This window comes from Engystomops pustulosus, chromosome 7 (genome assembly GCF_040894005.1).
Source record: "Engystomops pustulosus chromosome 7, aEngPut4.maternal, whole genome shotgun sequence".
Lineage (NCBI taxonomy): Eukaryota > Metazoa > Chordata > Amphibia > Anura > Leptodactylidae > Engystomops > Engystomops pustulosus.
Window position 1 is genome coordinate 179,667,614 of NC_092417.1, and position 18,810 is coordinate 179,686,423.

The 18,810-nt window shown below is 49.7% G+C and overlaps 1 protein-coding gene across 16 annotated transcripts in view; it reads right to left on the reverse strand.

Moving 5' to 3' along the window:
* Positions 1-18,810, reverse strand: part of PPFIA1 (PTPRF interacting protein alpha 1) — a 67,681-nt gene that overhangs the window by 3,277 nt on the left and 45,594 nt on the right. For 5 of the 16 annotated variants that reach the window (XM_072119109.1, XM_072119104.1, XM_072119105.1 and 2 more), the window contains 15 exons: positions 17,600-17,823; positions 17,233-17,467; positions 16,442-16,471; positions 15,426-15,565; positions 14,168-14,340; positions 13,938-14,031; positions 12,896-12,977; positions 12,618-12,818; positions 10,011-10,073; positions 9,494-9,520; positions 4,572-4,747; positions 3,790-3,887; positions 3,031-3,206; positions 2,881-2,949; positions 2,151-2,316 (listed from right to left, as the gene is read on the reverse strand). In XM_072119109.1, the coding sequence (XP_071975210.1) occupies positions 2,151-2,316; positions 2,881-2,949; positions 3,031-3,206; positions 3,790-3,887; positions 4,572-4,747; positions 9,494-9,520; positions 10,011-10,073; positions 12,618-12,818; positions 12,896-12,977; positions 13,938-14,031; positions 14,168-14,340; positions 15,426-15,565; positions 16,442-16,471; positions 17,233-17,467; positions 17,600-17,823 (1,954 nt within the window). The remainder of the gene's footprint in view (positions 1-2,150; positions 2,317-2,880; positions 2,950-3,030; positions 3,207-3,789; positions 3,888-4,571; positions 4,748-9,493; positions 9,521-10,010; positions 10,074-12,617; positions 12,819-12,895; positions 12,978-13,937; positions 14,032-14,167; positions 14,341-15,425; positions 15,566-16,441; positions 16,472-17,232; positions 17,468-17,599; positions 17,824-18,810) is intronic. The other 11 variants (XM_072119107.1, XM_072119120.1, XM_072119110.1 and 8 more) reach the window with 6 other exon arrangements.

Consider the following 18,810-nt stretch of genomic DNA (forward strand, 5'->3'; position numbering starts at 1 on the left):
CACTGCTGTGCTCTGTGCTCTCTGCAGCCAGTGTTATGTATTGTCCCTGGAGAGATGTGTAATCAGACCTCACACTGCTGTGCTCTGTGCTCTCTGCAGCCAGTGTTATGTATTGTCCCTGGCGAGATGTGTAATCAGACCTCACACTGCTGTGCTCTGTGATCTCTGCAGCCAGTGTTATGTATTGTCCCTGGAGAGATGTGTAATCAGACCTCACACTGCTGTGCTCTGTGCTCTCTGCAGCCAGTGTTATGTATTGTCCCTGGAGAGATGTGTAATCAGACCTCACACTGCTGTGCTCTGTGCTCTCTGCAGCCAGTGTTATGTATGGTCCCTGGAGAGATGTGTAATCAGACCTCACACTGCTGTGCTCTGTGCAGCCAGTGTTATGTATTGTCCCTGGAGAGATGTGTAATCAGACCTCACACTGCTGTGCCCTGTGCTCTCTGCAGCCAGTGTTATGTATTGTCCCTGGAGAGATGTGTAATCAGACCTCACACTGCTGTGCTCTGTGCTCTCTGCAGCCAGTGTTATGTATTGTCCCTGGAGAGATGTGTAATCAGACCTCACACTGCTGTGCTCTCTGCAGCCAGTGTTATGTATTGTCCCTGGAGAGATGTGTAATCAGACCTCACACTGCTGTGCTCTGTGCTCTCTGCAGCCAGTGTTATGTATTGTCCCTGGAGAGATGTGTAATCAGACCTCACACTGCTGTGCTCTGTGCTCTCTGCAGCCAGTGTTATGTATTGTCCCTGGAGAGATGTGTAATCAGACCTCACACTGCTGTGCTCTCTGCAGCCAGTGTTATGTATTGTCCCTGGTGAGATGTGTAATCAGACCTCACACTGCTGTGCTCTGTGCTCTCTGCAGCCAGTGTTATGTATTGTCCCTGGAGAGATGTGTAATCAGACCTCACACTGCTGTGCTCTGTGCTCTCTGCAGCCAGTGTTATGTATTGTCCCTGGAGAGATGTGTAATCAGACCTCACACTGCTGTGCTCTGTACTCTCTGCAGCCAGTGTTATGTATTGTCCCTGGAGAGATGTGTAACCAGACCTCACACTGCTGTGCTCTGTGCTCTCTGCAGCCAGTGTTATGCATTGTCCCTGGAGAGATGTGTAATCAGACCTCACACTGCTGTGGTCTGTGCTCTCTGCAGCCAGTGTTATGTATTGTCCCTGGAGAGATGTGTAATCAGACCTCACACTGCTGTGCTCTGTGCTCTCTGCAGCCAGTGTTAGGTATTGTCCCTGGAGAGATGTGTAATCAGACCTCACACTGCTGTGCTCTGTGCTCTCTGCAGCCAGTGTTATGCATTGTCCCTGGAGAGATGTGTAATCAGACCTCACACTGCTGTGCTCTGTGCTCTCTGCAGCCAGTGTTATGTACTGTCCCTGGAGAGATGTGTAATCAGACCTCACACTGCTGTGCTCTGTGCTCTCTGCAGCCAGTGTTATTTATTGTCCCTGGAGAGATGTGTAATCGGACCTCACACTGCTGTGCTCTGTGCTCTCTGCAGCCAGTGTTATGTATTATCCCTGGAGAGATGTGTAATCAGACCTCACACTGCTGTGCTCTGTGCTCTCTGCAGCCAGTGTTATGTATTGTCCCTGGTGAGATGTGTAATCAGACTTTTGTATATGTTTTTAGCAGCAGCAGGACTGTGATATATGGATTTATATTCCAGAATTGTAGCTTCACAAAGTACACTGGATGAGAGTCCTTACACTGCTGTGCTCTCTGCAGGCAGTATTATGCATTGTTCCTGCAAAGAAGTGTATTCAGACCTTTGTGTATATTAGTAGCAGCAGGACTGTGATGTTTGGATCTATATGCTAGGAATGTAGCTTCTCCAAGTGCATTGGAGGCGTGTCCTCACACTGCTGTGCTTTTTGCAATGAAATTTGATAGTCTCCCAAATTTGTTGTCCTTATTGCTTAGGGTTAAACACAAACGGAACAGGTTAAGAATAAAACTGGGTAAGACATTAAGGCAAATCCATGCACCGTCCACACAGGGCATGTCAGCCCCATTGTCAGCCCCATTGTCAGCCCCATTGTCAGCCCCATTGTCAGCCCCATTGTCAGCCCCATTGTCAGCCCCATTGTCAGCCCCATTGTCAGCCCCATTGTCAGCCCCATGTGCTCTTACCATCCATCTGCATTTTCTTTGGCTGCATAGAAGGTGAAGACATTGAGGAGTTGACTCTGAAGTTGGCGGGCAGGGTCTCCGCGGAGCCGGCGCTCAGGCCTCGCACATCCTTTGGTCGGAATTTCTTTCGCCATGACGGGGCCCGTCTAAAGCTTTTATCGTCATCCTGTAAATGGAGAGGAAGAGCCGTTAGAGGGGGAACATCAGGTGATGGCTTAAAGGGGGTGTCCAGTTATCTGTAGGATAAGTTAGCAATGTCACATTTGTGGGGTCTCACATACAGCAGGACCACCCATCACCCCCTGGGGAGCTCCCCCTCTGCACTGCAGGTCAGCGATGTCTCATCCTTTACTAGCATTAAAGTGCTGCAATACCCAGCTGGACCACTACATAATGCACGGCAGTGTTTGGCAATTATGTGAGTGATGCAGTCTCTTCCCCATAGATGTCTAGACTACCCCGGTGCCCCCCATTATCTATGCCCCATCCTGTGTCCCCCTAAATGTCCCATATTCCAATCCCAAGCCATCACAAAAAAAAAGGGGGCACATCCCATTCTGGTGATTGCCTGAGGGCCCCATAAGCGGACCCCAGCGATCAGACTACTGTGTACTGAGAGGCACTGATGAGATCACATAATAGACCCGAGACGCCCCAAAAAGTTGCGCCTCAAAAGATCTAAAAGTGACATCACCACATGACATCAGACCCGAAATAGAGTAAAACCTACGTCATCAAATCTCCTCTCTGTTCCTCTGATGAGAAGGTTGTTGAATTCCCGCTCCAACACTGAACGCGCCTGAAAGAGAAGAAGAAGATATTGTAGTCTGGGCCCGGTACCATCCAGAACCCCCCCCAGGTCCAGTGTCCCCCCCGGTACCTGTGTGCTCTGGGTGGGGATCTGTAGCAGCAGCGCCAGCGTGTTGTGGTCAAACGTCTCGTCCAGGGCGATGAGCGCCCCGTGCACCCCGCTCTCCAGGAGGTTGTTTGCATATTCTTTGAGTCCAATGGATAAAACCCAGTTGATGACCCGATCGTTGCTCCAGACCAGAACATCTGGAAGAGAAGGGGGAGGAATCATCATTCATCTCTGTATGGACCGGGCTCCGGAGAAGCTGCTGCCTGCACATTGGGGGAGCTGAGCCTGGCACTACACAGGCCTTGGGTCCTATTCACATAACACTGAGCAGCAGTACATCCAATAACACCATGGGGGGGGCTGGGACTGGACCCCTAACAATCTGGGACCAATCGTACTGTCATCCTGGAAGACCCTTTTATATACAATGGCTATGACAAGCTAATATAATACCGCCACATATAGATACAGGCAGCCCCCGGGTTATGTACACGATCGGTTCTGCAGATTTGTTCTTAAGTTGAATTTGTACGCAAGTCAGAACTGAATATTTTAAAACCCCAGTCAAAATTTTTTCGGTCTCGGTGACCATTGGATTTTTAAAATAAATGATAATTACAGACGCCTGTGATAACGGTTATAGCCCGAGGCTAAAGAACAGTAAGTTACCAACATCCAGAGGGCCGTCTGTAAGTGGGGTGTTCTTAGGTAGAGGAGCGCCTGTATATAATACCGCCATATATAGCTATAACACCTCCAGATCAGTCTCCGGTCTCTTACCTCGGATTTCGTTCTGGCTCTCGTCCCTCTTCCTCTCCAGCTCCTTGCGGTCGTAGTTCAGCCTCCGCAGGGACATGATCCCGCACTGGAAGCTGTTCCTGTGGGAAGGAGAGGAGAATCTCATGGTTCCTGCATCACATCAGCTTTTCCCCCAAACCAAGGGTCACGTCTCGCCCCCCCTCACCCAGAGCCACGCCTTGTGCCCCTTTACCCAGAGCCACGTAGTGCTCTCACATCCAGTGCCACGCCTCGCACCTCCTTCATCCAGTGCCATGACTAGCGCCCCCCTCACCCAGTGCCACGCCTCGCACCCCCCCTCACCCAGTGCCAGGCCTTGTGCCCCCCTTACCCAGAGCCACGTAGTGCTCTCACATCCAGTGCCACGCCTCGCGCCTCCTTCATCCAGTGCCATGACTAGCGCCCCCCTCACCCAGTGCCACGCCTCGCACCCCCCCTCACCCAGTGCCAGGCCTTGTGCCCCCCTTACCCAGAGCCACGTAGTGCTCTCACATCCAGTGCCACGCCTCGCACCTCCTTCATCCAGTGCCATGACTAGCGCCCCCCTCACCCAGTGCCAGGCCTTGTGCCCCCCTTACCCAGAGCCACGTAGTGCTCTCACATCCAGTGCCACACCTCGCACCTCCTTCATCCAGTGCCAGGCCTTGTGCCCCCATTACCCAATGCCACGCCTCGCACCCCCCCTCACCCAGTGCCAGGCCTTGTGCCCCCATTACCCAGGGCCACACCTCACACCCCTCCTCACCCAGTGCCCCCCTCCTCACCTGTGGAAGCTGTCCACCATCTTGAGCTGGCCGCGCAGATCCTTCTTGGTTAGGTGATCCAGCATCCTGGCATCTACAAGGCACTCCATGAAGTAACTGCGGTACTGGGGCAGCCCCAGGCTGGGCAGCCACTCATTCCCGATCCACTCGTGGTTCATATCCCCATAGGCCAAGGTCTGGGAAGACAGGAAGTGTTACCAGAGGGATCTCTGTCCTTACAGTGTAGCCATTGTGATATGTGAGCGCCAATCAGGGCATTGGAGAATCAGCACCATGGCGGTATTATGTGCTGCAGGTACTACAGTGTCAGAGGGGAGTGTCTCTACAACCTGATGTGATAGGACAGTGTCAGAGGGGTGTGTCTCTACAACCTGATGTGATAGGACAGTGTCACAGGGGAGTGTCTCTACAACCTGATGTGATAGGACAGTGTCAGAGGGGAGTGTCTCTACAACCTGATGTGATAGGACAGTGTCAGAGGGGAGTGTCTCTACAACCTGATGTGATAGGACAGTGTCAGAGGGGAGTGTCTCTACAACCTGATGTGATAGGATAGTGTCAGAGGGGTGTGTCTCTACAACCTGATGTGATAGGACAGTGTCAGAGGGGTGTGTCTCTACAACCTGATGTGATAGGACAGTGTCACAGGGGAGTGTCTCTACAACCTGATGTGATAGGACAGTGTCAGAGGGGAGTGTCTCTACAACCTGATGTGATAGGACAGTGTCAGAGGGGAGTGTCTCTACAACCTGATGTGATAGGACAGTGTCAGAGGGGTGCGTCTCTACAACCTGATGTGATAGGACAGTGTCAGAGGGGAGTGTCTCTACAACCTGATGTGATAGGACAGTGTCAGAGGGGAGTGTCTCTACAACCTGATGTGATAGGACAGTGTCAGAGGGGAGTGTCTCTACAACCTGATGTGATAGGACAGTGTCAGAGGGGTGTGTCTCTGCAACCTGATGTGATAGGACAGTGTCAGAGGGGAGTGTCTCTACAACCTGATGTGATAGGACAGTGTCAGAGGGGAGTGTCTATGCAACCTGATGTGATAGGACAGTGTCAGAGGGGAGTGTCTGTGCAACCTGATGTGATAGGACAGTGTCAGAGGGGAGTGTCTGTGCAACCTGATGTGATAGGACAGTGTCAGAGGGGTGTGTCTCTACAACCTGATGTGATAGGACAGTGTCAGAGGGGTGTGTCTCAACAACCTGATGTGATAGGACAGTGTCAGAGGGGTGTGTCTCAACAACCTGATGTGATAGGACAGTGTCAGAGGGGTGTGTCTCTGCAACAAGATGTGATAGGACAGTGTCAGAGGGGAGTGTCTCCACAACCTGATGTGAAAGGACAGTGTCAGAGGGGTGTGTCTCCGCAACAAGATGTGATAGCACAGTGTCAGAGGGGTGTGTCTATGCAACAAGGTGTGATAGGACAGTGTCAGAGGGGAGTGTCTATGCAACCTGATGTGATAGGACAGTGTCAGAGGGGAGTGTCTATGCAACAAGGTGTGATAGGACAGTGTCAGAGGGGAGTGTCTATGCAACCTGATGTGATAGGACAGTGTCAGAGGGGAGTGTCTATGCAACCTGATGGGATAGGACAGTGTCAGAGGGGTGTGTCTCTACAACCTGATGTGATAGGACAGTGTCACAGGGGAGTGTCTCTACAACCTGATGTGATAGGACAGTGTCAGAGGGGAGTGTCTATGCAACCTGATGTGATAGGACAGTGTCAGAGGGGAGTGTCTCTGCAACAAGATGTGATAGGACTGTGTCAGAGGGGAGTGTCTCTACAACCTGATGGGATAGGACAGTGTCAGAGGGGAGTGTCTCTACAACCTGATGGGATAGGACAGTGTCAGAGGGGTGTGTCTCTACAACCTGATGTGATAGGACAGTGTCAGAGGGGAGTGTCTCTACAACCTGATGGGATAGGACAGTGTCAGAGGGGAGTGTCTCTACAACCTGATGGGATAGGACAGTGTCAGAGGGGTGTGTCTCTACAACCTGATGTGATAGGACAGTGTCACAGGGGAGTGTCTCGACAACCTGATGTGATAGGACAGTGTCATAGGGGAGTGTCTCTACAACCTGATGTGATAGGACAGTGTCATAGGGGAGTGTCTCTACAACCTGATGTGATAGGACAGTGTCATAGGGGAGTGTCTCTACAACCTGATGTGATAGGACAGTGTCAGAGGGGAGTGTCTATGCAACCTGATGTGATAGGACAGTGTCAGAGGGGTGTGTCTCTACAACCTGATGTGATAGGACAGTGTCAGAGGGGAGTGTCTCAACAACCTGATGTGATAGGACAGTGTCAGAGGGGAGTGTCTCTACAACCTGATGTGATAGGACAGTGTCACAGGGGAGTGTCTATGCAACCTGATGTGATAGGACAGTGTCAGAGGGGTGTGTCTCTACAACCTGATGTGATAGGACAGTGTCAGAGGGGAGTGTCTCTACAACCTGATGTGATAGGACAGTGTCAGAGGGGAGTGTCTCTACAACCTGATGTGATAGGACAGTGTCACAGGGGAGTGTCTATGCAACCTGATGTGATAGGACAGTGTCAGAGGGGAGTGTCTCTACAACCTGATGTGATAGGACAGTGTCACAGGGGAGTGTCTCTACAACAAGATGTGATAGGACAGTGTCAGAGAGGAGTGTCTATGCAACAAGGTGTGATAGGACAGTGTCAGAGGGGAGTGTCTCTACAACCTGATGTGATAGGACAGTGTCAGAGGGGAGTGTCTATGCAACCTGATGTGAAAGGACTGTGTCAGAGGGGAGTGTCTCTACAACCTGATGTGATAGGACTGTGTCAGAGGGGAGTGTCTCTGCAACAAGATGTGATAGGACAGTGTCAGAGGGGAGTGTCTCTGCAACAAGATGTGATAGGACAGTGTCAGAGGGGAGTGTCTATGCAACAAGGTGTGATAGGACAGTGTCAGAGGGGAGTGTCTATGCAACCTGATGTGATAGGACAGTGTCAGAGGGGAGTGTCTCCACAACCTGATGTGATAGGACAGTGTCAGAGGGGAGTGTCTCTACAACCTGATGTGATAGGACAGTGTCAGAGGGGTGTGTCTCTGCAACAAGATGTGATAGGATAGTGTCAGAGGGGTGTGTCTCTACAACCTGATGTGATAGGATAGTGTCAGAGGGGTGTGTCTCTACAACCTGATGTGATAGGATAGTGTCAGAGGGGTGTGTCTCTACAACCTGATGGGATAGGACAGTGTCAGAGGGGAGTGTCTATGCAACCTGATGTGATAGGACAGTGTCAGAGGGGATTGTCTCTACAACCTGATGTGATAGGACAGTGTCAGAGGGGAGTGTCTCTACAACCTGATGTGATAGGACAGTGTCAGAGGGGAGTGTCTCTACAACCTGATGTGATAGGACAGTGTCAGAGGGGTGTGTCTCTACAACCTGATGGGATAGGACAGTGTCAAAGGGGAGTGTCTCTGCAACCTGATGTGATAGGATAGTGTCAGAGGGGTGTGTCTCTACAACCTGATGGGATAGGACAGTGTCAGAGGGGAGTGTCTCTGCAACCTGATGTGATAGGACAGTGTCAGAGGGGTGTGTCTCTGCAACAAGATGTGATAGGACAGTGTCAGAGGGGTGTGTCTCTGCAACAAGATGTGATAGGACAGTGTCAGAGGGGTGTGTCTCTGCAACAAGATGTGATAGGACAGTGTCAGAGGTGTGTGTCTCTGCAACAAGGTGTGATAGGACAGTGTCAGAGGGGAGTGTCTCAACAACCTGATGTGATAGGACTGTGTCAGAGGGGTGTGTCTCTACAACCTGATGTGATAGGACAGTCTCAGAGGGGAGTGTCTCTACAACCTGATGTGATAGGACAGTCTCAGAGGGGAGTGTCTCTACAACCTGATGTGATAGGACAGTGTCAGAGGGGAGTGTCTCTACAACCTGATGTGATATGACAGTGTCAGAGGGGAGTGTCTCTACAACCTGATGTGATAGGACAGTGTCAGAGGGGTGTGTCTCTGCAACAAGGTGTGATAGGACAGTGTCAGAGGGGAGTGTCTATGCAACAAGATGTGATAGGACTGTGTCAGAGGGGTGTGTCTCTACAACCTGATGTGATAGGACAGTCTCAGAGGGGAGTGTCTCTACAACCTGATGTGATAGGACAGTCTCAGAGGGGAGTGTCTCTACAACCTGATGTGATAGGACAGTGTCAGAGGGGAGTGTCTCTACAACCTGATGTGATAGGACAGTGTCAGAGGGGTGTGTCTCTACAACCTGATGTGATAGGACAGTGTCAGGGGTGTGTGTCTCTGCAACAAGGTGTGAAAGGACAGTGTCAGAGGGGTGTGTCTCTGCAACAAGGTGTGATAGGACAGTCTCAGAGGGGTGTGTCTCTGCAACAAGATGTGCTAGGACTGTGTCAGAGGGGTGTGTCTCTACAACCTGATGTGATAGGACAGTGTCAGAGGGGAGTGTCTCTACAACCTGATGTGATAGGACAGTGTCAGAGGGGTGTGTCTCTACAACCTGATGTGATATGACAGTGTCAGAGGGGAGTGTCTCTACAACCTGATGTGATAGGACAGTGTCAGAGGGGTGTGTCTCTACAACCTGATGTGATAGGGCAGTGTCAGAGGGGAGTGTCTCTGCAACAAGATGTGATAGGACAGTGTTAGAGTGCCCATGGACTGGACACACCCTCCTGATGATAATTACTATTGACCGGATCTATTTTGGAGGTAGATGTCATGGTCAGGGGTCCTTGAGCCCCCCAGGGTGCATAGGCTTGTGATAGGTCAGTGTTTATGCAATCCCACCCGCAAAGTTAATCAAAACTACATTGAATTTAGGAATTATCTACTAATTTCTGCAAACTATTGATTAGCAAAGAAAAAGAAATATTAGTGAAAATGCTCAAACCTGAGCCCAGCTCCCCTCCTCATCGTCCTGGGGGGTTAGGAAAGCAAAAGAACACAGAGAGTTAGTCAGGCGGGGGGCGCGGGACCCCCGGTCACTCCATGCAGCACACAGGATGCACATGCAATACGGAAACGCATAGAAACAGGAACCTGCATCCCCGGTTATAGGGGGCTCCCGCCCTGGATACATGCAATCCCAACTCTATACACCGGACTTATGGGGGTCTCGCACTGCAAAGCCAGAGACCCCCAGGTCCTGCCCGTGATCAACTACAGGTTCCTGTTTTCTAATCATTTCTCACATGAAACCCTTTAAGTGCTGAGCAGAGCGGCCACTCAGCCAAGCACTTCAAGGGTTAACACAACAAAAAGAAAATCCAAAAAAACCTAAAAACTAAAACAATAACATCCGAGCGTCTACACATCTACACAGAGAAGGCGGTGAGAGACCCCCGGGTGCAGGGCAGGGGGTGCTACACACACAGGGGGGGGGGGGGGGGCGTGCCCAAATAACTAACCGTTTGTGGAGAGGCCGTAAGAGTTTCCATCTCTTCGTGAGTTACCCAGACATTTCCCGTGGACTAATACAAGCAACATCCAGAGAGAGGGAAGCAGTAACAGAGAGGGAAGGTGGCAACAAGTGTAAGCAACAGGTACATGGAGCAGGAGAAGAGCAACACTAACAAGGCATCAGAGGGAAACCGTCAGCAGCTGGGACCATATAGTGCCTGGAGGGATGTGATCAGACCTCACACTGCTGTGCTCTGTGCAGTCAGTGTTATGCACACACAGTCAGATGCGTAATCGGACCTGATTGTATATTGTTAGTAGCAGCAGGACTGTGATATATGGATTTATGATCCAGGATTGCAGCTTCTCCACGTGTACAGGGAGCATGTCCTCACACTGCTGTGCTCTGTGCTCTCTGCAGCCAGTGTTATGTATTGTCCCTGGAGAGATGTGTAATCAGACCTCACACTGCTGTGCTCTGTGCTCTCTGCAGCCAGTGTTATGTATTGTCCCTGGAGAGATGTGTAATCAGACCTCACACTGCTGTGCTCTGTGTTCTCTGCAGCCAGTGTCATGTATTGCCCCAGGAGAGGTGTGGAATAATAGAGTTGTGTATGCTGTTAGTAGCAGCAGGATTGTGAAATATGTGCTTGTATTCAAGGATTTAGTCCTTACACCCCTGACCAGAGTGCAACAGTCAACAGGAAGTGTACAGCACTAAGAGCACAGCAGTGTGAGGACATGCACCCAGTACAAACCTGGAATATAAATCCACATATCACAGTCCTGCTGCTACAAACAACATACACAAAGGTCTGATTATACATCAATCTAGTGACAATACCTAATACTGGCTGCAGAGAGCACAGAGCACAGCAGTGTGACGACATGCCCGCTTATAATCCTGAATATCAAATCAATCTTTCACAGTTCTGCAGCTACTAACATACACAGAAATCTGATTAGACATCAATCCAGGGATAACACATAGCACTGGCTGCAGTCTTTATGGTCACACCTGCTGACAGATTTCACTTAAAGGGGTTTTCCTAGCTTTAAACAGGATGGCAGATCTCATATCCCATATCCCTGTATGATCAGTGGGAGCCCCTCTGATCCTGAAATATAAAGACTGGAGCCCCGGCTCAGATCTGCCGCCTCTTCACAATCCTCTGCAGCACAGCAGTGCCAGGCTGCAGCGACCCCTCTGGAGGGGCAGGGAATTACAACTAGCACCATGCACGAGGCTGCAGATCAGAACCGGTGCAGCAGTGGATCAGCGATCGCCCCCAATACATACCTCCCACCAATCATAAGGGGATGGCAGATCCTGGCTACACACCATCACATTATGGGATGGAAATAACCCTTTAAGGTTTGACCAAACTAAGGTCCACACAGGAAAACAGCTGAAAAAGTGATATTTAACCCCGGTAACAGTTCCCACAACATGAAACCCCTGAATATAAGCCACCAGTATATGGTGCAGGACTAGAGCAAGTGAAGCTAAACCATAGAGATCATGAAAACTTGTTTCCCACTAGGTTCTGTCTCTGGATTTTGGAGTATTTGGGGGGGGGGGGGGTCACACAATATCAGTTTACTGAGTAGGTGATAAGGGTCTGATCCCTATCAGTGCACCCCCAGTCCATGTGACCCCTAGTGATCAGACACCTGATAAGATAGTAATATATGACGACCCCTGGTCTGTAGATGATCTCACTTACCAGGACCCCAACCCTCATAGGAAGGGGCTTGGTGAGTGATCAGGATACTGAAGGAATTTAAAGGGGTTCCCCAGTCATAGCAAGTTAACTAAGGGTCTTGTCCATTGTACCCAGTTTGCGCTTGAGATGCATTATTGCAGAGATTGCCATGTACAGCGCTCGGATATCTCCTCAGTGCCATAGAGATAGAGCAGCCGGAGACTGATTGCTCCGGTCATCTCCAGCTCAACAGGGTTACAAAGGACCCCGCAAGGGTCCCATCACTTAAACCCCCACCAATCAGTAAGTTAGGCCCTATCCGGTGGATAAGGCCTAACTTGCTATGAATGGAGAACCCCTTTAATGCCTGGACTCCTCTGGTGCTGCAGAATTAGGGCGGCTCTGTGCAGGGGTTACAGATCACAAGCCACCATTCCCAAAATACCTACTATCCTATTTTATGGTCAAAGAGGATGGCAAGTAATCCCTTATTTATCACAACAGGGACAATACCCAACACTGGGTGCAGAGAGCTCAGAGCACAGCAGTGTGAGTATACGCCCCCAGTGCACTGGGATAGAGGGTAACATGCACTAACTACAAGGACCAACACTGAACCTGTGAATGAGGGTCTCAATGGAGCAGAAAGTGATCATACACCCTGCAGCTCCATGTGTAGCACTGCGGGGATAGCCGAGCGCTGTATCTGGATAGTGAATATAGAGGCAGAACATATGATCAATGCTTCTTTATTCATAAGGGGGATTGGGACCCCCCAATGGTCCCAGCATTCGGACCCTCACAAAGAGAATGTTACCCCCTACCCTGTGAATAAGGGATACCAGGCATACGTGGGGCCCTAAGCAGAACTGGTCACTGTGTAACTAGAGGACTGTACACGGTGCTTACCGTCCTGGATGTGGGGGGAGCAGAGGGACTGGTCAGGGACATGATCTCCTGGATGGCCAGCCGCAGCTTTAACCTGTGCAGGGGATTACTTATCCCAATCTCTCTCTGGATTTCGGTGTCAGAAAGAGCCGACATGATGGCCCCGCTCTTCACATTGGCGCGACACGCAGCCACGTACCAGGCGGGCATCCCGACCCAGAGCTGGAAAGAAGAGCGGCCCGTTAGTATATACATAGAAGTGTATAGAGCAGACAGGGCAGACACAGACGCGGCCTTACCTCCAGCCATACCACCACGGTCGGACCGTCCCACTGTGCGAAGGGCAACCCCTGGCGCCGGGCCTCCTCCAGCAGCTCGTGCCTGGAACCACACGTCACATTAGGACTGTACAAGGTGCATTGTCACGTGTAAAGCTATTGCCCCACAAAGCTCTCTGCTATCTGCCAACTTTATTTATACTTCTGGTATTAGATTCTGTTCTTTATAACAAGTTTTCCACCAAAAGAATAGAAGGGCTGAAGAAAACACAACTTAGAACATATAAGAAAGTTGAAAAGTTTTGAAAACAGCAGCACGGCACAAGAAGAAGTAGTGACAGGACGCATGCGGATAGAACCAGGAGAGGAGCGTCTGCACCCAGCAATCTGTACTCACCCTGATAATATGCTAGCCGCACCATACGGGGGGAAGACAAGCACAAAACATGGGAATCAATACAAACCCTCAGGAACATACACGTGTGCAACAAGCTGGAGCAGCTGGACACATAGCACCCCTCCCCCGTGCCCTGGATAATGGGGTATATTGTAGGCACCTCAAAAGCAAACCCTAGGTCTCCCCTTATGCAACCTCCAGAAGCGATCCTCGGGATATATGGAGAACTGTGCAGACTTACAGTAACAGCTGCACAGTTCTCTTTATCCTTTCACTGCAGACAAAAACACACTGACGTGTGTGCAGCAACGACCCTCCCGTCGCCCCCCTCCAGCCATCATAAAACGTCTAAACATGAACCCCAATAACAGATCTACACAATCAAGGATGCTGACATTACCTGTGTTTCTACCCTAGACCATCAGGACAGCTGATATTATATTCTCCACTACCACAGACCACCAGGGCTCCTGGCCTCATCTCCTTCTCCATGCGCTAGTTTAACACTAACCCTTCACTAGATCATCAGACTATAACCTTAGTACGACATTCATGTGTCCTATTCACAGCAGGACAAGTCTCCTGTAAGTATTTAGGGTAACATCAGCCTGAGGTGTACAACCCCTTTAAGCAGAATGCTAGTGCAGATATCAGAATAGTCCTTACTTCTTCTGGAGCTTTCGGTTTTTCTCTACTTGTCCTCCCAGCTTGGTGAGACCCAGGGATTCTTGGGAGGTGCTCTCCGACTCAGGAATTCCTCCTAGAAATATTTGGATAGTGACTATTATACAGGTAGAGACTAGGTAGAAAGTAACTGCTCCGGTAAGTGGTCCAGTACACCCAGAACATCTCCCACTATGTGTAATGTAATATCACCGGATAATGTAACCACTCACCAGATCCTAGAGACTCTCTGCCCATTGTTCCGGGTCGACCCTTTTCTTTTTTGCCAAATAATCTCCCGATGGACGACTTGATTCCCTTCTTCTTTGGGGCTTTGTTGAGGGAGTCCTGGCTGCTGTTACTGCTGCTGGGATTGCTGACCTGGCCGTCCTGCGAGCCTGTGGAACTGCAAGAGACGGTTCAGTAACGGGGTCCCAGATCTCACGTGGGGGACCCCCGACCTAATGGCGTTCAGAGGCCTTAGGCCCTATCCCGTTGCTGATCAGTGGGGGTCCGGCAATTTCCTTCAGCTCCATAGAGATTAATGGAACAGAACAGTCATGCGCGGCCGTCTGCTATATTAATCTGACGGAGTGACGAGGGATCCGTTTTTGGGATCTGTGGGGGGTCTCAGGACTGAGACCCCCACTGATCAGCAAGTCAGGCCCTATCCTATGGATATAACCTAACTTTTTCTTTGTGGGAAAACCCCTTTAAGGGGTCTTTACCCCACTAAGGAGACTAATCCCCTGTCTACAGGATAGAAGATAAGTCTCTAATAAACGAGTATCTGAACACTGATACCCTGAGCCATCACAAGATTTAAGGGGGGGGGGGGTTGCAAAAGATTGTATCATTAGACTATACAGATTGTATCATTAGACTATACAGATTGTATCATTAGACTATACAGATTGTATCATTAGACTATACAGATTGTATCATTAGACTATACAGATTGTATCATTAGACTATACAGATTGTATCATTAGACTATACAGATTGTATCATTAGACTATACAGATTGTATCATTAGACTATACAGATTGTATCATTAGACTATACAGATTGTATCATTAGACTATACAGATTGTATCATTAGACTATACAGATTGTATCATTAGACTATACAGATTGTATCATTAGACTATACAGATTGTATCATTAGAGTCCATGCTGAACCTATACAAGGATACAGGACATCGCCAGGTCCTACAGAAGTGATTGGGGCGCAGGCTGAGGATGCACAGCTCTGTCACATGGGGCACATTAAGAGGCTTACAGGCCCCATACATGTGATAGCTGGGGGGCCCAATACCCTGCACCCCATCTATCAGATACTTATCCTACAGATGCAGCATATAAGGAGGTTATGTATTATCACTTATGTATTATTCAATGAAAATCAGCCACACACTATATCCCAGGAATCACGATCCCAAATATATCCTACAACCCACAGCCCAACAGGGAGCCCCGTACAATACGTACTTCCTAATGTCGCGGATGTCCTCGTGGCTCATGGTGTGCAACGCTCCTTTATGAACCGAACTTAAGCGCAGAGATCGGGGTGAGGAGGGCGGGGAGGTCTCGCACCGTATGGTGGTTTTATCATCGCTTGTACCTGGAGGCTGGAGACACGCAGACGCTATCAGTACACCACGCTATATATATATATACACAGTCTGTGTGTGTGAATGGGCCCCTACAGGATCCCTTCACAGAGTAAAACATTGCTTTAAAGGTTGAAGCAAATAAATTATTCCCATATTTAACTCCTTCATCCCACGGCTCTACTTCCTGAAGGTTCCCGCCACACAGGAAGTTCTTAGAGCTCCCGCCCCCAATCAGTGATTGGCTGAGGAGCAACACGAAGGGGAAGCTGCGAAAATACAGGCAATACGGGAAGGCGCATGTTAATGCTCCCATATGAAGTCATATTACAACAACAGGGAAACCTCTCCAGAAAACCAGGGACACTCACTCATAGACCCAGGCACCGTGATTACCAGAGCCCATTGCTTCGTAGCTTCACACACTGTTACACTGAGCAGAAGCACTTCCCTCTAACCTCTGTGTGAGATTGCATCAGACAGAGGGAGGCAGAAGTGCCGAGTGATTAAGGGACAGGTAGACAGTGTAACAGCCTGTGAATCTGCAGAACAGATGGGCCATGGTAACACAACTAGAGCCCTTCTGGCTCATTAGCATAATTATAAAAGGTGATTTTTAGAAGGAAGGAGGCCACGGATAACAGATACAAGAAGATATCACAGTCACATAGCCTGGATCTACGAGGAAGTGTCCCTGGATTATCAGGATGGATTGTGATGGGAGATTTCCCTCCCTCCTGCTACGGCTCAGTGAGCACACGTTCGTGTGAATGTAGCCTCACACAGAGTCACAAAACATGTCCAAAGTTCAGAAATATTGGGAATGAGAGCGCGGTAGGTTGCGATTTGACAGCGACTTAGACAAGTGTAAGGAGTAAGTGGAGAAATATTTACCTTTCTACGATATTTCCTTAAATCGCTAGGCTAATAAAGACGTGCAGAGAGAGAGAGGAGTTAGTGGGGGGAAGCAAGGAGACTGTTAGATAAACCCAAACCCACACAATCAGCGCACACAGAGACAACACTGATCCGACCCAGAAGAAGGATCTCACAGGAGACGGCACAGCGATGTGATGTAAATGTGATGCTGCACAGAGGACGTATACACAGAATATACAGAGTATACACAGTACAGGCGGTCCCCTACTTAAGAACAGACTTACAGACGACCCCCTAGTTACAAACAGACCTCTGTATGTTGGTAAGTTATCCTTAGGCTACAATAATCGGGTGTAACAGTTATCACAGGCGTCTGTAATGAAGCTTTAGTGTTACTCCTGGTTCTTATGATTATCCAACATTTTAAAAATCCAATTGTCACAGAGACCAAAAAAACTTTGGCTGCAGTGACAATTATAAAATATACAGTTCCAACTTGCATACAAAATCAACTTAAGAACCTATCTTGTACCGGGGGGACTGCCTGTACATAGAGAGAACACAACACAAGGACTAAACACATCTGACATGAGCTGTGCAACTATTATTAACCCCTTCCCGACCATGCCCAGTGCCAATTTTTAGATTGTGTGCGTCAGAACCGAAATATCCAGCAAGTCAGTGTAACATCAATGGGAAGTGAATGTGTATGCAGAGAGCTCCCCCTACAGGCGACTCCAATCACAGTGCAGTGTGGACTACATGTCCAAGCATTCCTGCACCCGTGCACTAGACAGACGACTTACCAGGGTCATGACACCGAGCCGGTCGACCTCCCGCGCCGGGCTGTGCGGGATCCTTCTGGGGGTCGATCGGCCACTACCAGGCGGTGACGACCCCGCCAGAGATGAACCGGTGAACGAGGGAGGGATAGAGGTCAACGACCTGAAGCGGCCCATGTTGTCTAAATTTCCACTGCCCACCCGAGACTCGATCTCCTCGGCTCTCTGCTCCGTCGTCTCCTTCTCCTCCTGTATTAACCTGGTACAGAAAAATAGCACACGTCATGTACATAGTGTGACCCCAAATAAAATGTGCAGCTCTGGGACGTCATCCTACAACAATGGGATCACAAATCACAGAACTTTCTAGATGTGATAACGCACTATGTACCTGATCTCCTTATTGATGGCGTCCAGCTGCTCCTGCAGCATAACTGCGAGGGTCTGAGCATCCGCCTGGCCGCACGGGGACAGGAGATCCACCGAGCTGAAGATGGTGTCTCTGTCGTCCTCTATGTCCGATATGTCCACGTCACTTTCGAAGGCCTGGGCCACGTTAGCCAGGACACTGGCCTGCTGGGCCCGCTCCCAGTCCTGCTCGTTCAGGGTCTGTACCTGCACAAGAAGACAACAAAACGCTAAATACAGAGGAGTGGAGGGTCCTGAGATAAAACACCAAAGAATGGAAGCTGCACATCACACGGATCAGACTTACGTGCTGAGGAGGAAGATCCAGAGAGTAAGGAGAGAAAAGAGAAGAAGGGGTTAAGCTACGTCACGTCAGGAGAACATAGCAAATAGTGGGGTGCAGAGAAACAAGGTACAAAACTATTAGACCCCGGTACAGACAAAGCAAATAGAGAGGTGCACAAGATCCAACTACCACCCCCTAGTATAGACACAACATATAGTGGGGTACAGACACAAGAGAGAACTACCACCCCCTAGTATAGACACCACATATAGTGGGGTACAGGCACAAGAGAGAACTACCACCCCCTAGTATAGACACCACATATAGTGGGGTACAGGCACAAGAGAGAACTACCACCCCCTAGTATAGACACCACATATAGTGGGGTACAGGCACAAGAGAGAACTACCACCCCCTAGTATAGACACCACATATAGTGGGGTACAGGCACAAGATCCAACTACCACCCCCTAGTATAGACACCACATATAGTGGGGTACAGACACGAGAGAACTACCACCCCCTAGTATAGACACCACATATAGTGGGGTACAGACACGAGAGAACTACCACCCCCTAGTATAGACACCACATATAGTGGGGTACAGACACGAGAGAACTACCACCCCCTAGTATAGACACCACATATAGTGGGGTACAGACACAAGATCCAACTACCACCCCCTAGTATAGACACCACATATAGTGGGGTACAGACACAAGAGAGAACTACCACCCCCTAGTATAGACACCACATATAGTGGGGTACAGGCACAAGAGAGAACTACCACCCCCTAGTATAGACACCACATATAGTGGGGTACAGGCACAAGAGAGAACTACCACCCCCTAGTATAGACACCACATAAAGTGGGGTACAGGCACAAGAGAGAACTACCACCCCCTAG